Below are 19,004 nucleotides of genomic sequence, written 5' to 3' on the forward strand. Positions count from 1 at the left end.
AATGCCAGTTGGAAGAGATAGAAAAATTTTTACTTCATTATGCAATTTTTAAAGTTGTAGAATAATATAGGTTTATTGGTTAGTATTAGTTTTTATTTTTGTTTGTATGGTTCTCTTTTTTGAAAAAAGCATGATTAACCATAATCATTAATATTTCCCGTTTCCCATTAGCTTTAAACATGACAATAACCTTTTAAATCCCACAAAAGAGTCCAACCAACCCAGAGTCCATCCCCATATAAAATACATAATTCTCCTTTCTTCCTGTTTTAGAATGTCAGACTTATAACCTAAGATTCTATTTTTCACTATGTAATGTCTTCCTCATATAAGACCTATATGCAATTATAGATTTTCAACAAAGAAAAGCAGTTTTTCAAATAATAATACAGTAAATAATAAAATGCTACCATATAAAAACATCTGCTATATGCCAGGTACTAATTTGCATACATTATTTTATTTAATCCTTACAAAGCCCTTTGAAGATACATCTAATATTTCCATTTCATAAAGAATAAGTGGAGGGTTGAGGAGGGGAGCTGGGAGCAAGTAAGCTCCAGAGATGGAGTCACTCGAACTTGCTCCCATCACGGAGCCAGGAGGTGGCAGAGCCAGAGTTCAAACTCTAAGCCCATGCTCCTTCTATCCCACCACCCTGCTGCCTCTGTCACCAGCGATTTCCTCGCTGCCCAAGAGATTCACCCTGTGGGAAGGGCACGTGCTCTGGGGGAGAATATTTGCCAGTGACCCATCTGTGACTGCTGGCAGTACCTTTGCCCCTCAGCACCACGTGAACGCCCTGCATGCCTTTACTACACAGATTGATCTTGACTTACAAGAGCATGAGGACCAAACCCAGTTCCCTGTCAGGCAGCATGGCCTCATGTCAACAAGTCACAAACACCTGGTTTCAAAACCAAGCTCTGCCACTTTGGCTATGTGTGACTGGGGGCAGGTCACACAGTTCCAGCCATTCTATTCACACTCTTGCTTTGCTGGATCACATCTCTACAGCCTTTATAGACACGGCTGCCTCTGTCTGGAATGTCCTTCCATCTTGGCTTGGAAATCTCCAGATTATGATTAAGGGCAGTGGTGTTGGGTGCAGTCTGAGTGTGAAACCTGGCTCTGTCGTTTACCAGGCCTATGACTTTGGAAAGCCAGAAAAACAGTCTCCTTGGTTGCACAAAGCTATTACTTGCACCTATGCCTCCTAATAATGTTATGAGAATGCAGCAAAATAAGGTGTGATTAGCCCAACATCTGGCATTCAAAACATAATAAGTAGCTGCTGTTATTAGAATAAGTTATCTGCCTCAAATCTTCTTTGAATTTGTGAGACAGAAATCAATGCGTTAACAAGCCAGCCCTACCTTTTACCTGCCCTGTGGCCCTATTGGCCTCTGTGCCCAAAGAGTGCAGGCTTGACCGGGGCAAACCCACCCATCACAGGCCCGCAGTCAGTCAAAGGAGGAACTGGGTGACAAAACGTGGAAGACCCAACCAACTCAATACTGCAAGGCAGCTTTGGAATAGAAATGAACATGGAATATGGTGTCAAAAGAGCCACCCTCTGGTTCCAAGTCGACCACTTGTGAGTCAGTTTAATCCTACACTAATCTCATTACATGTCTGAGCCTCAGTTTCCTGAGAGTGAGAAATAATGTCCCAGGTCAGGCTCAAAGGAGCCAGTTGGTTCAAAAGTGCTTTAGAACCAGTAAGCCTTTATAGGAAATAAAAGTAAAGGATGGAAACCCTACTCAATGCCTTACTAACTGACTGTTCAATAAAATCTTTATGTATAAAGCATAGCATGGTATGTATCATGTAGGCACATATAAAAATGACAGGCAAAGGGATAGTGATGGAAAAGATTGGACATACTGATATCTTCCTAAGAATTTTGGTAGATGTAACCTTATAATAGAAGCAAAGAAAATATTCTCTTCAATCTATTTTATGAATCCCCTCTGACGAGTTCCACATTCTAATCATGGTCTATCAGTCACCAATGTTCCATGTCCCCATCTCTAAAACAGAAACCTATCACAGGGAACTGGAAGAATAATCGTGACATGCATTGAAATCTTACTTGTTTGAAAGCCGCTATTATTTCCCCAGTCTTGTATGGAAATGCTTTATGATCGTGTTTATCCATGAGCAGGACCACCCCACTCCACAATCCCCACCTCCATCGACAGCATCCCAGAACCAGGGCTGTCAGGGTCACACTGCCCAGGGGGCCCCTGGGACTTGACCTACTGACCCGAGATTCTTTTGTATACTCTTATTAACGGAAGAAGAAAGCAGTCTAGTAAACACCCCAACGACTTGGCATTGAGGGAATTTCTCTGGCTAGAGAGAAAGCACAGTGCTCTTCTAAAGAATTTCCAGAGAAGGAGATTTCTGAAACTTCATTTGGTAACCTGGTCCATGTCTAGCAACTGTCAACTCGTAGCTATGGGGCAGCAAACAAATATTTGGGGAAGAGGTTGTGCACTGCTTTGTTCTGACTGTGGGAATCAGTTCAATACTGCATATGTTTTAAATCAGCAGGCTCTACCATATTGGGTGGGGAGACAGGGGTTTCAGAACTAAGAACTGAAAGGTCAGAAGCATACCTGGTTTTATCTTTAGCTCTATTTAGAGATAGGGTCAAGGCCTAGGGCCTCACAGACAGAATCCAGCTTGCAACAGAGTTCTGTGCAACTGGTCCTGTGTTCTTTTAAATCTTGATATGAATGCCTTTGTCAGCTCTGGGGGCATGTATGGGGTTATGCAATCCCTGGATCCCTCAGGCCCGACCCTCCCTGTTGCCTACACGATTCAATTACTCACTCATTCAATCAATCAGCAAATATAATCAAGCCTCTTCTAAGGTCAGGCTGTGAACTCTTCTGGGTATTTGGGAAACAATGGAAAGGAAAAAACTTTTTATAATTCCTTGCTCTTTTGGAGATATTTCAGTAGGGATAGATAACAGCTAATAAACCAAATGAATGCTATAGTGTATGCATAGTAAACAAGAAGTGACAAGTCAGGGAATCAGGAATGCTGCAGAAGGAAGAGGCACTTGCTGAAAAGGTGAGATTGGAGGAAACACTTGAAGGACCTGAGGAGCTGCAAGTGTGGAAAAAGTGCTCCAGAAAGGACAATAGCCAGTGCAAAGGCCCAGAGGCTTTGTTGCTTGGGATCAGCAAGGAAGCTAATATGGCTTGTGTGGGGTGTCTGCTACCTGCAAGGCACCTGGAGGCACTCAATTTTACAAAATCTCCTCTAGTGACTGATAAAATGAATAAAGCCAATCCTGGACCATTACCTGCATAGCATCCCCGCTTAGGTGTGGAGTTGTCCCTTGAAGATAGGTGGGGAAATGTAGGCTAAATATGTCCTTTTATGTCAGTGCCACCAACATTCTTCCAAGAACAGAAACTCCGAAACTGCCTCTACCTTGTTCCTCTCCACTGTCACCAAATCTCGATCTTGTCCCTCCTATTTATTCCTCTGCCAACATGCTGATCCAGCCGTTCATCACTGAACAGATATTATTAAGTACCTGTCTATGCCAGCATGGAGGACACAGGCTGAACGAGACATAGTCCCAGGCCTCCCAAAGCTACAGTTCAAAGGAATCTCAGCCCCCGGAACTTCACCAGAAGAATCATGCTGCCTCTAACTGATTTTAGCTTCTGTTCCCTGCGAGCCATCTTGAATCTGTTGCTGGTCACTCTGAAACTTAGGATGACTCTAGAAAAGCTCCCCATTGGCCTCAGAACCAGCTACCCCGGTGTGTCCCTACCATCAATTCTAGTCTCCCTTCTTCCTCCTATTGGAAACCACCTGCTCTAGCCGGGGCTGGCCCCTTAACATTACCATCTTGGCACTTCTGTCCATGGAGAACTCCTAAGAGCTCTCCACAGTCACCTGTAACCCTACATCCTTCCTCAAACTTTCTCCACTGACTGGGAGTAAGGAGGTCCCAATTTCTTTAATCATTCATTCTTTTTACACTTGCTGAGTCTACTGCAGATATTTGACCTACCTGATTTTAGGCTTATCACCTATTTTCTGGGTAACTTAGGGAAAGTCACTTAAGTCTCTGGGTATCAGTTTTTCTTTTGAAAGATAAAATGGGAGTAACAACCCCTTCCCTACCCACCTTGTATGACAATCAAATGGATATGAATGTGGGTCAGGGGAATGGGTGAAAAGGTGAAGGGATTAAGAAGTACAAATTGCCAGTTATAAAACAGTCACAGGGATATAAGTAGACCATAGAGAGTATTACCAATAATACTGTAATAACTATATATGGTCGGAGGGGTACTAGACTTACCAGGATGAGCACTTTGTAAGGTATATGAATGTCTAATAACTGTTGTACACCTGAAACTAATAAAATATTGTATGTCAACTGTTAATTGGAAAATAAATTTTAAATAAATGGTTTAACATTTTTAAAAAAGGGATACATGCTTTGTAAACCACACAGGTTCAATGACTATAAGAGGTTAACATTATTGCTCAACCCCACATAAGCTACTCCCTATACTGCTCTCTCTCCCTTCAACCACTACGCACGTAGCCAGTGCAACTTAAAACAAAACCATATTTCATTAGCTTCGTAGGTGTTGGCTTTTCCATGTAACTGAACTATTTCATCCTTAAAGGTAGAAAACTTACACAAGTTGTCCTATAAACATTCCCTTGCTGAGCAAAGAGCACAGCTTGTATGATACCTCCAGTTTATATTCTTCCTCCTAATGCAAGTTGGTACTAATCATACACAAACTTGCAATGTTCTCGCCCTGTCAGTGATTAAGATTCGTAGCTCCAGAAAACTTTATAAGCCCTTAAAATCAGGTACAGTGTATACATTTACAACTTACATGTTGCCATAGAACTTTTTAGATGTGTGGGTACTGACCCAGTATAAACCTGCCAATTTTAGGGGTGTGGAAAAGAGAACAGAGAAGAGGATTTGGAGCCATCTCACTCCAGGTCTAGTCCTGTCGCTAATACCAGTCAGTTTCAGGGCCTCAGGATCCTTATGTGTCAAATGAGAAGAATGGCAGTCTGTCTCACAGAGTTACTGTTACAAATAAGATGAGGAATGCCAGAACGCTTTTTAATTGTCTGTCATTAAGTCAACCACCATGTACTGGGCACTGACTCCGTGCCAGGCAATGCGTTAGATGCTAGGGATACAAGGACAATTCTCTCTGAGAGCTTCAGCTCATGGTTTAAAAGGAGCTCACAGTCACCAATTTACATGCACTCTGATAAGGGCCAGATAATGATCCATGTGAAGATGGTGGGCTCTCGGGCCACAGGGAGGGGCTTGTCACCCTCTCTTCCCTCTGAGGTTGGCTAGGGAGGGCAGAGGCTCTCAGGAGTCACCAAAGGCAGCTCCCAGCAGGACCTAATACATCAGCTTACAGGGGTATCCAACCTTTTGGCATCTCTGGGCCACATTGGAAGAAGAGTCATCTTGGGCCACACATTAAATATACAAACACTAATGAAAACTGATGACCAAAAAAAAAAAGGGTTTAGGTACATTTATGATTTTGTATTGGGCCACATTCATGGCCATCCTGGGCCTCATGTGGCCCACAGGCTGCGTGCTGGACACCCCTGCCAAGATACTAAGGAGGTGTGCAGGCCAAGAGAGTGTGAGAAGAACGTTGCATGTAATGAAAATAGCAGACATTTCATTCATTTATAAACTGAACAAATATGAACTGAGTATATTACAAGCAAGGAACTCTGGGGAAATACAGATAAACAAGATAAGGCCCCCTGCTCAGGGGACATGCATTTTCCACATGAGCAGACAGCCAGGTAAAGGCACTTGTGATTCAATATAGTTAACACAACAATCGCTGTAAGCTCAATGCTCTCCACAGAGTGACTGGCAGATTAAAAAAACTTCAGGTAGTTTAATATGATTTCCAAGCAAGGTGAGAGGAGGCTGGAAAGAAGGGCAACAGCAGAGCAAGGGGGTGTGGGGGTGGGGGCATATTAGTCATGTGACCTTGGGCTAGTTACTTACCACATCAAAGCTCATCTCTTCTAGCTCCAAAGAAAAAATAGTAAAAACTACATCAAGAAGTCGTCATTCAGATAAAACCAAGTGACTGCTATGAAGTGCTCAGCACAATACCTGAAACATAATTTGTGCCCAAGCAAAGTTAGCTGCCATTATTGTCATCATCAGCATCACCTCATTGTTTTTACTGTTCTTGTTTTTATTAACCTGACGACAGGGAAAACCAAGTGAACGACTTTGGGAAAAGGATGTAGTACAACTGCTCTCAAGCTCTTAACTTTCTCATGGCCTTGAGGAAGAAGAGACAGGTCAAAATGTATTTTGCTGCCTTTGCCCTAGCCCAGTACTTCTCAAAATCTTACACAGAAAGAACTCTAATCAAAAAGGGAGTGAGAATATTCCTGTGAGTTGCCGCCCTAATTGACTTTGACATTTATATATATTCTATCTTAGAAATCCATTCCCTTCATTTCTGTTATCATCATCATCATCATCATCATCATCATCACATCATCATCACCATAGGAAACAAAGTCCTTACTCATTTCCAGGCACTGTTATGACATTTTAAATGCATTAACTCATTACATGCTCACAACAACCCTATGGAGAGAGGTACAACTATGATTCTCATTTGGCAGATCAGGAAGATCAGACAAGAAACCTTAAGTAACTTGTCCAAGATGACAAGCTAATAAATGTTGGAACTGGGATGGCAATACAGGCAGTCTGGCTCCAGAACCTGTGCTCTCTGGTATGCTACCTCTCTAATATAAAAACGTCTCCCTCCTGAAGGAGGGGCGCAGTGCAGCTTCATTCGGGTTTGCTGTGGCGACAGAGCCTCGCTATGGACACAAGCCCATGGCACTCAAGTGGCTGAGGAGCTCTAGCATTTGACAAGTTGGCTGCCACTGGGAAATGATTAAAAATCTACCATTAAACCAAGCTGTTCTTAGAGCAGACCTTTTTTAAAGTAGCTTTTCATCAGGGAATTATATTTTCTTCTTCACAATTTCCTTAATGGCAAGAAAGGCTATATGTTAGAAGAACAAAGGAGACCCAAGGGCAATGAGCAGAAGATTCTCACCAAGGCGGGGGCGAGAGGAGGGAGGGAGGAGGGAAATTAAACAAGCAGAAGGAAAGATGCACCCCTTCTTTTATTCCTATATAATGCTCCAGTACTGCCCACCCCCACCTCCTCACTCTGCCTTCTTCTCTGGGGGGCACTAACAGTAGCTCAGAGCTCATTAAACTTTAAACAGAAGGATCAATATGGACAGAATGGTGAATTGTCCATCTGTAAATTACCAAGCCCTTCATGAATATTTAAGGAACTAAACTAGTAGGAGAAGAGAGAACCCAGGACTTTATTTTTCCTTTATTAAAAACAAAAAGGAGGAAAGAATCTCTGTCATTTCTGATCACCAGGATATAAAACTGAATAGTCAAGTGAAACTAAAAATGAACAAGTCTTGGCTAGCATCTCTTCCATCCCCAAACCAGCAAGCTGACTCCAGTCCAAGGCCACTCAAGACAAACATCTGCCTGGCACAACTCAGAGATGCTCTAAGCTTGCCCAACTTCCTTGCTTCATCAAAACACACCATGTTCTCATGTCACAGTGCCTTTGCACATGCTGTTCCTCTGAACAAAAGAAGGCTCCCTTCACTTGTCTGAAAGGCAGGGCAGTCCAGGGACTAAGAGTACAGTGCTGGAATCGCTGGAATCAGACCACTTAGGTTTCAGTCCTGCCTCTGCTATTACTGGGTTGGCCAAAAAGTCCATTAGGCATTTTTCCATAAAATGAAAGACATTTTTCATTTTCACCAGTAACTTTATGGATTTGGATAGTTTGAGTATATCAGCTATCTCCCACTACTGGCTTCAAGTAGGTAGAGGCCAGGGGTGCTGCTAAACATCTTCCAATGCATAAGGCAGCCCCACAGCAAAGAATTATTTGGCCAAAATGTCAATAGTATCAAGAAACTTCACAAACCACTTCTGGCATGTTCAATCAGTCACAGCACCTTCTGCATATACTGCACATCTCTTTATTTGCATTTCAGTTGCGTTTTTACCTTTCTTGAAATAATAAAGCATAACAAACTGAAAATGTGTATATTCTATCTTCATTATTAAAATGGCTGCACAAAAATTCACCACTTTTGACACTTTTTTAAAAATGTGCACTGACATGACAGCTGTCACAATACAATCTAACAAAATTGTTTCAAATGAAGTTAAAGACAACTAAGCTCTACTACAGCCATCAGAAAAAAAAACATAACAGGTTTTTTGGCCATTCCAATACTGACTACATGAATTTGATAAGCTACCTAAAAGTTCTGTGCCTCTGTTTCTTCCTCAACAAAATGGTAATGGTGCTTACTTGTATAGGGCTACTGTGAAGATTCAGCTACATGATATATGTTAACACGTTCTATTCCACATAGGGCACACTTGAAGGTAGATGTTAGTCAGAACTGTCAGTGACTTCTCCCACAGTGGGTCACACCTGACCATCCTGTGTCTGCACGTCCTGCATCCTCTGACCCATGTCGCCCCTGAGCCCCTCAGGGTTAACTCTTTCCTCAGCTCCAGCGATAGTCACTTCGCTCCCACCACCATTTGTGTCACAGTTCAGCTGCCTACTGGCCTCCATCACTATCAGACTGTCAGCTCCCAAAGGCCAGCCAACACTGTCCCTGGCACCAGGTGGACACATGACACACACTCGGCAGGCAGGGGCAAGGAAGCGCGTACAAGGATGGAGCACCACAGTTGCGGCCTTACCTTTGTGACCACACAGCATGCAGCCCAGATGTCCTCAGAGGACTGCTCATGATGGTTGAAGTGAGGCTCCCACTTGTTAATTGGCTGGTCTGCGAAAGCCAAAAGGATGCCCCTCTGGTCCACCAGAGCCGCACGGACGCTGCCTGTCCCAACATCCACACCCACGTAGTAGCGCCCTGGTTCCTGATCTCCACCAGGCATGGCGTTCCCTTCACCTGCAGTGGTCAAAGGCAAAAACTACATGGAGGACAAGTGGGTTTGCAAAGCCAGGCACAAGACCTCTTGAAAGTGGAAATAAAAGGGGTGCAGCTAACTTGTGACCTTCTATTATTTATTCATCCAATAAAAATGATGAGTGCTAATAGGCATGAGCTCAGTGGTGGCTGAACAAGACAGGCATGGCCTCAGACACAAAATTCCCATTCTTGGGAGTCAGACATTAAGCATTTATAAACTGTGTAATCATTTAAACAAAGTTGTAATATCAAGTGAAAAGTGCTATAAAGGTAAATAAAGGGTTATAGGAGAATTGAGAATCTGGAGGTTATAGATATGCACTTATTTTTATTGAATTTGTAAAAACAAGGACAGTGGCCATGATACTGAAAAGGAACTTCATCACTCAGTCAATCATTCATTCGCATAATTTACTGAGCTCCTATTATGTGCTAAGCCCTGTGAGAAGCACAAACCTCCCTTCTATTACTCTTCACTAGGACTCCCCAAGATGAGTATATTTAAATCTCTGTGTTACAGGTGATCAAAGTGAGACTCTAAGAGGTACATAACTCTTCTCTTAATGTTAGGTTCACATGCTTAAGAACTATAAATGCACATTATTAAGACAATGCACATTATACTGGGGAGAAAATGGGTCTCTAAGAAGTTCTGGGATTCTGCTAGGGGCAGCCCGGCCCCGCCATCCCACCTGTGAGCTCCCGGCAGTGCAGGTTTGGAGGGGAGGCAAATCTGCTGCATCCCCATAATGAAGAGACTGGGAATTGGGAAGGAGCCTCAGGGGAGGCAGGATCAGGAATTTGTTAGAGAATCTGTTTTCCTTACAGATCCCTTGTGAGTTACAAGGAAAGCTGACCAGAGAACACTCAGGAATTCCTTGGCCTTCATTGCCATTCTAAGTCCCTTTGGTCAGCTCAGCCCACAGGACATGGAAATCTCACAGAGGCTTTCACTTTGCAGATCAGGCTTTCAAAGAATAAAAAGAAGCCCCCAAGACAACCACGCTGGTAAACATGCTACAGCTCCCCAGGTGAGCTCGGGGTGGTCTTAGTGCTGAGGGACCAGTTTCAATAACAGCAGCAGTATTCTGCGCCCTTCCACTTCAGAAGGTAACATTTCCTAGGCAAAGTCACACTGGGGGGATGCTAAAACGAAGTCAGCCAGCAGATGTTCAACCCTGCTTCCTGGATGTGTATTCCAGACAAAAACAGCTTCATTAAAAGTGACTGCTTCTGACTTCATCACAATGATTTCCCAGCGGTGCCTGCCCGCTCTGGCTTGCTGGCTCACTGGCAGGTGGAGAGGAAAATGGGGACACCGGAGTAAGAACGTTGGCTATCTTCCTCTGAGCCTCACAGAACAACGCTCCGGCTCCAGCCTACTGCTTTCTCCTCCTCTCTCCCTCGCTGACAACCCAGGGGGGCTCCACAGGACCAGCAGCACCAGTTCTCACCTCTCACATTCCTTCATTCATTCAATAGTGATCACTTGTCTTCAAGTCATTACTCAGGAAACTTAAATGAACAGATGGAAGCAGAGCTGCTCCCTTGGAAGCAAAGACCAGCTGGCCCCACCCTCCACCCTTCCCCCCAGCAGTCCCTCTGCCCGGCCCTTCCCTCAGGACTCAGGAAGGCTGGAAACCTCTGGCTTAGGGCTGATATACAGCCTGAGGCCCTCAGCATGACAGACACCTCAGGCCTCCAGCAGCTTCTCTCCGCCTGCTGTCCAGCCGCGTCCAACCCTGTCCTGGCCATTCTCATACCCAGCTCCAGCTATCCTCATACTCCTCGCAGGTTCCCAAGTGCACCCCACGGCTTCCTGGCTGCCCCATCACTTCAGACTTGCTCTCTCACTTTCCAGTTCCTTCCTCTCTTCTCAGTCTGGTGACCACGGACTCACACTTTAAGATCCAGGTCAACCACAACCTCTTCAGGGAAGACTTCCTTGCCTTTCTCTAACCCTTGGTGTCACGAGGGCACCGTGTCCCTACTTTCTGTGAAAACTTGCCATTCAAAATTGCAATTTTTTGTTTCTTTGTCTCTCTCCCTTATTTGCTTGAATCCGAAAAAAAAAGGAACTATTAATTTCTGCATCTCCAGCTCCTAGCACAGTTTCTGGTACATAATCAGTTTCCAAAAAATGTTTTCCGAATGAATATCTAAATCAGTGAATCAACAGAAAATAAGGATTAACAGGTTCATGTTTTAATATAGTGTGCATTCCTAAATTGTATTTAAATGCACTGGTGTTTTGTCTTGATTCTGATCTCTAATGCTTCATTTATCCAATTAAAAATATTTATTGGAGGCTTATAACCACATTTTATTAATTCTATGACACTCATTTTTCCCATTTAGCTTCTCCAAAATCAGAGTACATTTGATTATCCATGGCACCATACAATTAATTGGTGGCCCTTTCTTTCTTTCTTAGTGGTATAAGAAATAATGATGCATCTTGCAATGAATGACATCTGAGATTTGAAGAAATGCTGACTGTGCCAGGCACACTGCTCAGAGCTCAGGATACAACGATGGACAAGACAGAACAATGCCTTGGTTCACAGCTTCCTCAGTTTCTTTGTCTTCAAACAGGAGGAAGCTCTGACCAAGCTAGAGGTTCCACCTCCCCACTGATTCTGCACGCACATCTTGCTTTCCTTGGGCTTCCTTCTCTTAGCTTCCCATTGTCTCCACTGTGAAGGGCCCCAGGGATGCTGCTCCTTAACACCAATCTTAGCATATCAACAACTCTCTACCCTTACCTAGAACATTCCAAGACTACTCTAAGCGCCTCAGGGAGAAACAAGGAAATAAATAGAAAGCAAAGAATCAATATACTCATTCTGGCATATTACACAGACCTGGTTAGCCAGCATCAAGACTTCTCTCCACTCTTGCCAGCCCCAATGACAAGAGAAATCGTACCCCCTAACCCTCACCCCCACCCTGGGGAGGGCCCAGCTCCTCCTGCCTGGGTTCCTCCCTTTTGACACTCTTCCTCTGCAGGCAGCACACCATCTTACCACCCACCATCCAGACAGCCTGACTGATTTCCAGTAACACCAAATAGGCAGATATCCATTCTGCAGCTGATCCAAGGCTTACCTTGGTTCTTGGGTTTGGATCTATCTCTTTGCTAAACAGGAAAGAGCCCACCCTTCCGGGAGCCCCCACCTCACATGGAGAGTGGAGCTTCACTATTAAACAGTTAACTCCACTGCTGCGGGGATCACTGCAGCATCCCTGGCACCAGCCCAGCGCCTGGTACAAAGCAGGAAATGGAGAAGTCAGACTCAGTGGTACCTTTAACACCTATTCTTAGGGGAAAAAATCAAAGGTACCATGTTTACTGTGGATCTGATGCACCACTAGGCAGCCTGTTTGGATTACAGCTTTAAATTCTCACATTAACCCTTGAAGATAACCTGATGAGGAAAATGAGTCCTAGACAGGGAAGGTAAATTACTCCAGTATGTCATGTAACTAATAAGTAATAAGAGCTGAGAGAGACCCAATTCCCTCTGGTTCCATAGTCCCTAACAGTTTTCTCAGGAGTCTACCCTGCCTGATACCCCTCCATGTATTAAATGTCTATTGGCCAAGGGCTCTGATGGGTGGCCCTGCCTACTTTGTCTGAGACAGGCCAACTCAGAACTCAGGTGTCCACCTTCAGAGATGGACCCTTCCCCAACACCATGCTGCTTCTCTCCAGCAAACCACCCATTTCTAGACCCTATTATCAAGGAGCTGGTCAGGAAAAGTCAAGTCCAGAGGAACAAGGGCATCATACCTTCCCAGCATGCCTCACATACACCTCTCAGTTCATGTTTTTCTAAGAAATAGATCCTAATTAAATATTTCAGGTTCACCACGTTTTCCATTATTATAGTTTTTAAGTGATCTCTTTTGATTGTTTCCAGACCCTGACCCTGAAAGCAGAGAAGCAGAAAAGTTCAAGCCCTTGGGCAGGCTCCCTGAAATTCAACCCAGTGAGTCAGAAAAACTCCGCCAGAGGGTTTCCTTGCCTTCCCCCTCTGTGCCCTTTGTTCCCAGGTCATAAGTACTGTCTGCTGCACCCTGGGCTCCAAACTATATTGCAGTGCCTCTTAGGCTAGAAAAATGAAGTCACTGCAGGATGGAAAACATTTTTCCCTTTTCTAATTTGTTTTTTTTTTCTTAAAGGATTAGGATCCTGCTGTGTGTCTGGCACTTTCAACGTGTTAACCTCTTCTGATTAAAGCCCAATGAAGTTGGTAAATCTATCCCCACTTTACACCTCAGTAGGATGGGGACACTTGCCACAAGGCACACAAACAATAAACAGCAGCACCCATAGTTGAACCCCAGCCACCATTTACAGCAAGTCTTAGGGCTTTTTCCACGATGCCAACCAAAAACTGAAAGCTGAATCTTTTGGTCACTTCTTCAATAACAGTATCAACAAATGCAGCAACAACTGGCATTAATTAAGCTCTGTTCTGCAAACCACCCACATGATTTCATTTGATTCTTCTAACAACCATATGAGGTAAGCAGCATGAGCCCATTTCCCAGTAAAGGAGACTGAGGTTCTCAGTGATAACACTGTTGAAGGTCACAGAGTGCAGGCAGAAGCAGGGGAGCTGGGATTTGCAGCTGAGTCGGTGAGGCTTTCCAAAGCATGACTTAGGAGTGGTTCCACCTCATTCTTTTCAGGCAAAGATGAATACTCTAAAAAGAAAAACTGATAGGGACCTAGGGAGGATGGTCAGGCAGAGAGAAAACAGGACATGGACAGGGGGTGCCGGAAGAAAGAAAAATACTGCAGAGATGCTCAAGCTGCGCCACACACAGGTCCTGGGCCATCCCTCACTTCTCAGCCCACGAGATGCTTCAAGGGCAGAAAAGCCTCCTGTTCAAGTCCCCAGCATGGACGGCACTGATGTTTAGCCCTTATTCATCATCAAAAGATGGCTCTTATGATAAATATTTATATGGGTCATTAAATAAGAGCCTGTATAAATATTATTAGGAATGTGCCACAGGAAACCACAGACTTCACAGCTGAGTCTTCCACAAGCGTGCGGGCTGCTCGACTGCAGTGTGAAACAAGGAAAAAGGGAGCTGGACATGGGAGTCTGTTCTCTACAAAAGTGTCTCAGCAATTCTAAGAAGGGGGTCAATGTTACAAAGGCTGTGTTGAAAACCAATCATTGAGGGATTGTTCTCGTATTTTTTCCTCCTTCTTTCCCCCTAAATAACTTAATAGTAATAATATTGTTTCCTAAGACTACAAACCTCTGGAGATGATGAGCTTACCTTTGGTCCTGTTCCTTAAAGAGCCACTACTCCGGGATAAATCTGGTGGCCGTGTCCACAGACAGAGTGCCCCAGGGATCTGGGAGGGAGCTCAATATCCTCTTTCAACTTTGATCTTTGGACTTTCCTGGGAGCTCATGTACATGAGTCCTTCACAACTTAATTTAGTTATATTAAAATCAGGGTTGGTAAGTTTGGGGAAAAAACAGATAAGCAATGTGTATGTTGTCCACTTCAATCTTCTTAACACAAGGAACTAAATACCACTTTAAACAAATCTCACATGCTCTGAGATGGCTCTGAGAAAGCTCATGATGGAAAGAAAGGGGTCATTTGGCTCTCTTGTTGGCTTTATCAATAATACACATGCTGACAGGTGCTTTTTCCCTTAAAGTGAAAGGCTATCATGTCATTGTATTCCCTAAAAGGTTAACTGAGATTATATAACTGAAAACCCTACTACAGTGCCTGATGTATGGTACATGCTCAGTAAATGGTAGCAATTATTAGGACTAGAATTATGTGCCAACCTTTCCTGCCACCACCAAATCACTTCTGGACACCTGAAATCTCTTAACATGCATTCTCCATACGTCAGTGTTCTCACTATATCTAACAGTTCAAATTCCAGCAAACGAAACAAATATTAAGTGCTTTCTCTGTGCCAGGACACTAGGAAGAGGAAGTTTAAAAATACATACTCTCTGATTTCAAAGAATTGATGATCATATTATGTAAGAGTTTGATTTTTGAAAATCAAATGGTGATGCCATGAGTTATTCTTAGTTTATGTATTACAAGCAAAACCTAATGCACCTAGTAAAATTGCAGTGGTGGCTTCAGGTTACCACCAGGACCCTGGCCATACTCTTGGGGCCAAGCATCCTTTTCCAAGTCTACCTTTCTCCACAGATGCAGACATGATAGCTGGTAAAGGATGAGCCAATGTACTGTTTCCACCACGTCCCAACCATGCAATCAGAAATTCAGTATTTTTCAGGATGTTTAAATCTTTATGCTCTCACTGAGCCCATATTTAAAGATAAACACAAAACAATTGAAGAAGGCATATGGTGTGAAATCAGACAATAGAAAGGCTGGCTCTCCTTCTGAATTCAAAGTTGGATTCCAAAAGGCAAAAAAGTCAGCACTCACCAAATCCCCATAGCTGCCTCACAATGTGACAGCCACAAGGATCAAAACAGAGCCAGTCCTGGATGGTGGCCAAACACCATCACCCTCTAAGAACCACAAGGCAACACCACAAAAATACAAAATCCCACCATGCTAAGACCAAATGCACAGTACAGGTCCTAAAGAAATCACAGGTAGGAAATCTGACTTCTCAAATAACAACCCCAAAGTCCAACAGCAAACACCACCTGAAAGCAAAGTAAACTCTGAATCTCCCCTGTCTTCTTGTAGAAAATCCTGCTTATTCTCTCCTCTTCTTTTCAACCCCTATGGCCCCCCCAACCAAAAAAAGTAAATAAAAAACCCTTCTTACTCATTATACTGTGTTCCAAGCCCTTTATAACTCCATACCTAGGTATCCTCCTTGCAGAGAAAGGGAGAAAGGAAGCCAGATTTACAAAATATGTGTTATGTGCTGTTTCTCCCATTGACAGGTGAGGACACTGAAATTCCAAGAGGACTAATACCTAATTGACAGTGACAAAGCCCGAAGAGAAAGGAGGCCATATTCAAATTCAGGTCTGTCGGAGTCAGGGCAGGACTCTTGCTACTAACCCTCAAATGACTTGGGTTCTCACACTAACCGAGCTGCCTTCCTCCTGGACACACTTAGAATACCCTTCCCAGTGTGTTCATCCTGTGAAAACTTCGCAGTCGCTCAGTCACTGTGAATGCCCTCTCTGTGCCCTGATTAATACAGACTACCTTATATCACTACAAATGCAACCGGGAGAAACACTGGTATTAACTGAGAATATTCTGCCCCCTGCTTCACTGTCCCTACAGATAAGCACAGTGCACTGTAATGTAGTAACAGGGGAATTTCTGGGTTGCGAGGGAAGGGAAAATTATTAATGTGTAAAATAGTCAAATACCTTTAAAAATAAAAGGCCTCTGAGGACTCTCTGTTCATGGAGAGTTTGAGAAGCAGTATCAGCAAACCCCTCTTCTGTGTAAAGCACTGTGCTCCTACCCTAAGACAATCCCCCTCCTTGACTGAGGGCTCCCTCCCATGGGCACAGGTGTGAAGGCCAGAGGGAAGATGGAGAGCGAGCCCCTTGTCTGAGTCAGTCTGTCTCTCACAAACCCTGAGTTCACTAAAAGCCAAAGGTGGAACGTGATGGTGGCACTCTCGTGCCAGGACCCTGGGAGCAGAAAAATGGCCCCACAGGCACAAAGAGAGCGAGGGCTGCTGGCCTGATTCTAAACACACAGTTATTATATTTCAACCCCAATGTGCCAAGTACAAAGCTAAGCCCATAACAGGGAAAATTATAAGCAAACAGTGATTTAGTATTACACGGACTCTTCTTTTAGAAACATGAGTCTCTGACCTCTCTTTGAATTCTGAATAATGTAAATAGACAGCATGGGACAGTTGTGAGTATGTGAAAGTTTATTCTCGTATTATTATTTATTTTTATATTATTTTCCATATGAACAACTGTAAACTTACTTTTGCCCCACCCTGTATATGTCTTTTCTTTGCCTCTTGTTATTTTCTTCTCCAAGGGGCTGCTGTTGATTTGCTGATAGAGTTAACTATGAAATGTTTCTCTACAGAACTAACCAGACCTTCAAAGCAATGCCGTTAACATTAGCACACTGGCTGAAATCCACAGCTTTTCCCAGAAAGCCACTCAAATTAGAAGAACAGAAAAAGCCACCGACCTTAATGACTGCTGTCAGGAAGGGCTCGGCAATATTAGGAAGAACAACAAAATCCACTCCCCACACAGTCCTGTGAAACTCCTTCCTCAAAGGCAAGGCCCGCCAGAGGCTGGCTGAGGTTTTGGCCTATCTTGTGTTTACCTGTTTATGAAGCATGGCCAAACACCATTAAGGCCCAAGGTGAGAGGCCTAAAGAATGAGTTATTAGAAGGTTAAACATTAGACTTGGAGAACTGGATAGTCTGCCATGCCACAAACATTCTCTGTCAAAATTACCAAGTGCTACAGTTTAAGCTTAACCACCACCAATGCTGTGTCTGCCCAAAATGAAGCTCACACTCTTCATTTGGCCCATAAGGACCTCAAAGCTCTGGCCCTGCCTGCATCTCTAACCCTCTCTCCCTCCCTCCCTCCCTGATCAAAACCCTCTGATACTTCAACTCTACAAAACTACTGGGGACCCCTCAAATAAAGGTTTGGCACCTTTATTCATACTGCTCCCTATGATGCAAAGAATAAAAAAACCTGCTATTTACAGAAAAAGAAATGTGATAAATACAAATGAACCTTTCCCCTCACAAACAATGTAGGAAATACAAATCAAAACAATATTGAGACACAATTTTACAATAAATTGGCAAAACTGTTAAAATTGTTGGTAGTGCTTCTGGCAAGAGTGTGGGGAAACAGACAGTTTCATACACTTTTAGTGGACAGTAATTGGCTGAATCTTCTTTAGAACAAATTTATCAATATTTATCCACTTTTAAAATCTACACTTTTACTTAACAGCTTAACTTCTAAGAATGTATAGACCGTCTCACCTAAGAAATACACACAAAGAAAGTCCATTACAACATTTTTTGTAAAGGCAAGAGCACACTCATAAAACCCTGGAAATAATTTAAGTGTTTATTAATAGGGGACAGCTGTTACAAACAATGAGAGGGAGCTAAAGAAAAATGCTAATACTACTGGGTAAAAGCAAGTTCTTAGACCCCATATATATTATTTCTTAAAAGAGGACAGAGTATCAGTGGTTCTCAAAGTGTGGTCTCAGAAAGACAGCATGAGGACCACAAGGGAACTGTCAGAAATGCAAATTCTCAGGCTCCTGCTCAGATCTGTTGATTCAGACACACTGGGAGTACAGCTCAGGGTCCTGTATGACGCCCTCCAGCAGGTCCTGAAAATGTGAAAGTTTGAGAACCACTGAGCCGTATAAAGACCCAACATACCAGATTTCAGGAAGGACACACAAACACCTGCCTAGAAAAGTGATGCAGAGGGATTGGGGAGGGTGATTTTTAACTTTCCCGTGCTGTTTGAATGTTCCCATGAGCAGCTATTACTGTAATCACAAAGCTCTTCTTTGTAATAAGTCAGACTCTGCCTTGTATGGCTCCCACCCTCTAGTCCTTGTTTTCGTACCATGGGATCATCCAAACCATCTAATCCCTTTTGGGTGAGCTGCCCCTTTAAATATTTGAAGATGATTCTCACAACCTCCTACTGAGTCTTCTCTCCTCTATGCTGTACATTTTCAGTTCCTAAAACTGTTGTTCCTCCATGCCATTGCTTTTTTTAAAAATAACAAGATAGGAAGGGGGATAATGGGCACTTGACATATTTAACAAGAAGAATCTTGAGATACCCATGTTTTCACACGATACTGTGTGGAGAGGCAGCAAGTCTGGGCTAACAGCACAGGTAGGCACACAGAAGGCCTTTTCTACCCTCCTGGAGGCCCTCGG

The 19,004-nt window shown here is 43.5% G+C and overlaps 1 protein-coding gene across 7 annotated transcripts in view; it reads right to left on the reverse strand.

Moving 5' to 3' along the window:
- FGGY (FGGY carbohydrate kinase domain containing) overlaps positions 1-19,004 on the reverse strand; it is a 390,237-nt gene that overhangs the window by 358,997 nt on the left and 12,236 nt on the right. For 3 of the 7 annotated variants that reach the window (XM_045857803.1, XM_045857811.1, XM_045857768.1), the window contains exons 1-2: positions 17,251-17,402; positions 8,849-9,063 (exon numbers count right to left, since the gene is read on the reverse strand). In XM_045857803.1, coding sequence (XP_045713759.1) covers positions 8,849-9,049 — 201 coding nt within the window. In that variant the 5' untranslated portion in view covers positions 9,050-9,063; positions 17,251-17,402. Of the gene's footprint in view, positions 1-8,848; positions 9,064-14,385; positions 14,487-17,250; positions 17,403-19,004 lie in introns of those variants that run through there. The other 4 variants (XM_045857814.1, XM_045857796.1, XM_045857788.1 and 1 more) reach the window with 2 other exon arrangements.

The sequence above is a fragment of the Phyllostomus hastatus genome, unplaced genomic scaffold, assembly GCF_019186645.2.
Source record: "Phyllostomus hastatus isolate PE091 unplaced genomic scaffold, TTU_PhHast_1.1 phas_contig_147, whole genome shotgun sequence".
Lineage (NCBI taxonomy): Eukaryota > Metazoa > Chordata > Mammalia > Chiroptera > Phyllostomidae > Phyllostomus > Phyllostomus hastatus.